The 3,787-nt window shown below is 41.4% G+C and overlaps 1 protein-coding gene across 1 annotated transcript; it reads right to left on the reverse strand.

Annotated features, from left to right (window-relative positions):
- Positions 1–2,181: 2,181 nt before the first annotated feature.
- LOC124637623 lies at positions 2,182–3,405 on the reverse strand. The gene has a single exon (XM_047174222.1). It carries the CDS (start codon positions 3,211–3,213, stop codon positions 2,467–2,469), a length of 747 nt encoding a protein of 248 aa, XP_047030178.1. The 5' UTR covers positions 3,214–3,405; the 3' UTR covers positions 2,182–2,466.
- Between the last annotated feature and the right edge of the window lie 382 nt (positions 3,406–3,787).

A 3,787-nucleotide genomic window follows, 5' to 3' on the forward strand; every position in this document is an offset into this window, starting at 1 on the left:
AACGCCACCCTGTGGCACGCCAACAGAAGTATAGCACCATGAAGAGTATGCGTCTTCTATGCATATACGTTGACGGCGGCCAAACAGGTAACTACGAAACCAGTCAATCGCCGTTGGAGATACGTTCAGAGAGCTAAGTATGCCAAGCAGGACGTCGAAGTCGACGGTATTAAATGCATTACTAAAATCTAGCAAGCAAAGGACCGTCAGATTCCCGGTGTCCATGCCACGGCGTATATCCTCAGTAATATTCAGCAACGCTGTAGTGGTGCTGTGACCAGGTCGGAAACCGGACTGGAAAGGATTCAGCAGGTTATTCCTACATAGAAAGGCATTCAGCTGATCATGGACCAGACGTTCTAGGACTTTGGAAAGGAAAGGCAGGATGGAGATGGGACGATATTCTGAAAACGAAGCAGGATTCGATGTTTTGGGTAAGGGGATGATTTTGGCTTCTTTCCAAATGGATGGAAAGATACCACAGGATACGGAATAGTTAAGGATATGGCACAGGACAGGTAAAATGTCATCAAGGATTGGAAGTATCATTTTCCGACTGACACAATCATCACCTACAGCATTAGAGGTAATGGATACTATACTCTTCTTAACATCACAATCAGAGAATTGACTAAAGACAAATGCAGGATGATCCGGAGTTGGTTGTTTTGAAAGATAATCTAAGGTGCGAGCCTTAGCTGTCCCACTGTACGAAGACGACGATGAAAAGTGTTGATTTAGAAGATCAACATTTAACTGTGTCGAAACTGGATCTTGGCGTGACTTCCCAACTCCCATGGATTTTAGAAATTTCCAGACTTTTGCTGGGTCTCCATTCTCAACTGAATGGTGGAAATGTTGGCGTTGTGCATCTCTACACACCTTGTTGCATCGATTGCGAACCTCTACATAATTCTCACGAGTAGACGCACTAGGACGACATTTAAACTTGGTTTTTGCCACAGCCTTCTTATGCATGACAGTCTTGATGGTATCCGATAGCCATGGAGCCGGAAGATGCTTCAGTTTAATTGCACGAATCGGAGCGTGGACGTCGTAAAGCCGTATCAGTGTGTCAGTAAGCAATGAAACTTTGTCATCGACCGACTCGGCAGCAGCCAGCGGTGCCCAATCAATACTGCCAGCATCTCTGCAAAGGTCATCCGTATTCATGCCACCAAAATTACGCTGCAGAAGGATTCTGGGTTTAGGTTTAGGAGGGCGAATTTTGTAAGAAAGGAATATTAAGTCGTGGTAGGAAAACATATCAGCTGCACATTGACCATGCTTGCTGACATGTTCCTTAGACGACACAATAGCAAGGTCCAGTAATGAAGGGTTACAGTTGGGGAAGTGGTGAGTGGCACTTAATGGCAGGATTGACAGATTGGATGATTCAATCGTTGAACATAAGGAAGAGGAACGGGAGTCGTTTTTCAACAAACACGTATTAAAATCTCCCATAATAATGGTATGACTGTAAGAAGGTGTTAGGTTTTCGAGGAGATGTTCAAGGCTGGAGAAGTAATTTACACGTAAGGAAGGAGAATAGAAGACACCAAGCAGAATTTTGGCATGATTCAGGTTGACTTCTAAAAAGAGATGCTCACCGGCACCCAGCGGTGGTGGTTGTGCTGACATGCTAATAATAGAAAAAGGAATATGTGGACGAAGGTAAATGGCAACACCACCCCCACCGCCAACCGTGCGATCATTTCTTATTAGCTGAAAACCTGGTAAAGAATAGGAAGTAGAAGGAAGACACGGTTTTAACCAGGATTCTGAAACAAGGATAGCATGAACATTCTTACAGTCTAAGTTAGCTAGCATGTCAGAGTAATGTGCCGGAATACTTTGGGCATTTATATGGACTACATTAAAATTCTTCGGAACATCAGAAAACTGAGCTTCAAGAGTATCAGCAAGTGTGGGAATACTGTTGAAACTATCATTGCTACAAGCAGACAAAAAAGTTTCGGCGTCGCTGTCATCGTTAGAGTCTAGCATTGACGATACTAAATATATATATAAATATAAAACTACAATATAATGCAATAAATAAATACAACCAAAAAAAATAAAAAATAAAATGTAACACTAGTCCACCCGCCGGTTGTGTGCTTACATCATTGCAACTTGTTATTAAAAGCAATTCAAAAACACACACAAAAAAAAAAAAAAACAAAATAAAAGAGCACTAAAATAATATTTAAATAATATCCAAGTAGCCAGAGATAAAAAAAAAGAAAAAATAATTCATTATAAAATTAAAAGTAAGCAAATGTAAAAGACTGTTTCCGAACGAACGAATAATGACAGGACATAATGACATAACATAAAATGACAGGACAGCAGTTTGACAAAAATATACATTGAGTTTAGAAAATTAATTTAGGACAGTAATTTGAGGGTACAAACAATTTAGTTAATCTAGAGCTACTTGGATGCCGTTACCTAGAAGATAAATCACTTCTTTTTTGCGACGACGCGTTTTCCTTTCTTCGGTACTGGCGTTAACAGCGACGATGAAGATGAAGGAATCGTCGCAACGGGACACGACTTCTCCTTGATCTGCTCGAGCCGAACGATGTCATCTAGTGTCCCAACTCGATGCCTGGAGCCGTCCGAACCAACAACATAGATGTGTCCTTGCTTGGTCCAGCAGTTGTTGACACCAAACTTGTCACGCGCAGACATAAATAGTTGATGACGAGATCTAGTGAGGAACTCCGATATCGTTATGCCCGTGCCTTTCAGCTTCATCTTAGCAAACCAAATGCTATCTCTTACACTCACATCTCGTAGTTTGCAAAGAATGGGCCTGGGTTTACTTGCACCGGTCGGTCTACCCATCCTGTGGCATCTGCGCACCTCACTGACACTGAAGTCTGCTAGCTCCAGATGAGAACGAACAACCTCCGCTACAACCTGTGCTGTGTCCTCCTTGGCCTGCTCAGCAACACCATGCAAGAGGACCATCTTTCGACGACCACGCATCTCCACATTGTCCAGCTCCTGTGCCAACGCCTTCATCTGCTGTTGTAAACAGCTCAATGCATCGAGAACAAACTTCTTGAATGCATTGTAGTCAGCAGCAAGCGAGTCTGTTCCGCCTGAAGTACCTGGGTTCCTCTGCAACTGTGCCTCAAAGTTTGACATTCTCTCTTGGAATAGTGTCATCATTTCAGAAAGTGATCCCTTCAGTGCTTCCATGATGATTGTGCAATAAATTTTGAATTATGGTTCCAGTGTGTGATTTTTATTGGAAAATACACAATACCGGTGGGTGATATTTTAGACTATGAAGTAAATCATTTAAACTTAATTATATCAATTTATTAAATTATTTATAAATATTTAAAACAGAGCAAAAATTTTTTGACCTCTTGTCAAAACTACCCACACCCAAAACAAGGGCAGACTAAATTCGAAAATATTTATTTTTGGATTACCGTGGGCTGAGCTCAAACGGAGCTAAAGGTACAATAACATATGCCTAAACCTCCAGTCTACGCCACCCACACATCACATTCAACCAAAAAATATACAATACCATAAAGAAAACAAAAAGAGATCAAATGGGTACAAAAGGTATTTTCTCAGCCATTCCTACACATATAACAACTCTTTGGTAAGTCAAGGCACTTTCATCACAAGTACGCCAATTGAATTCGAAAGAGGCCGAAAAAAAACACTTCATTCGTGAAAACACGAGGTCCTATTTACTTTGTCCCTTCATGGTTAATTCCATACATATGCGCCTCTATTACCATGGCCGAAGGTGCAC

Source organism: Helicoverpa zea, chromosome 16 (assembly GCF_022581195.2).
Source record: "Helicoverpa zea isolate HzStark_Cry1AcR chromosome 16, ilHelZeax1.1, whole genome shotgun sequence".
In the NCBI taxonomy this organism is placed as follows: Eukaryota; Metazoa; Arthropoda; class Insecta; order Lepidoptera; family Noctuidae; genus Helicoverpa; species Helicoverpa zea.

Excerpts from the sequence above, each read along its gene's own strand:
- LOC124637623 (XM_047174222.1), bottom strand. The coding sequence starts at position 3,213 with ATGGAAGCACTGAAGGGATCACTTTCTGAAATGATGACACTATTCCAA.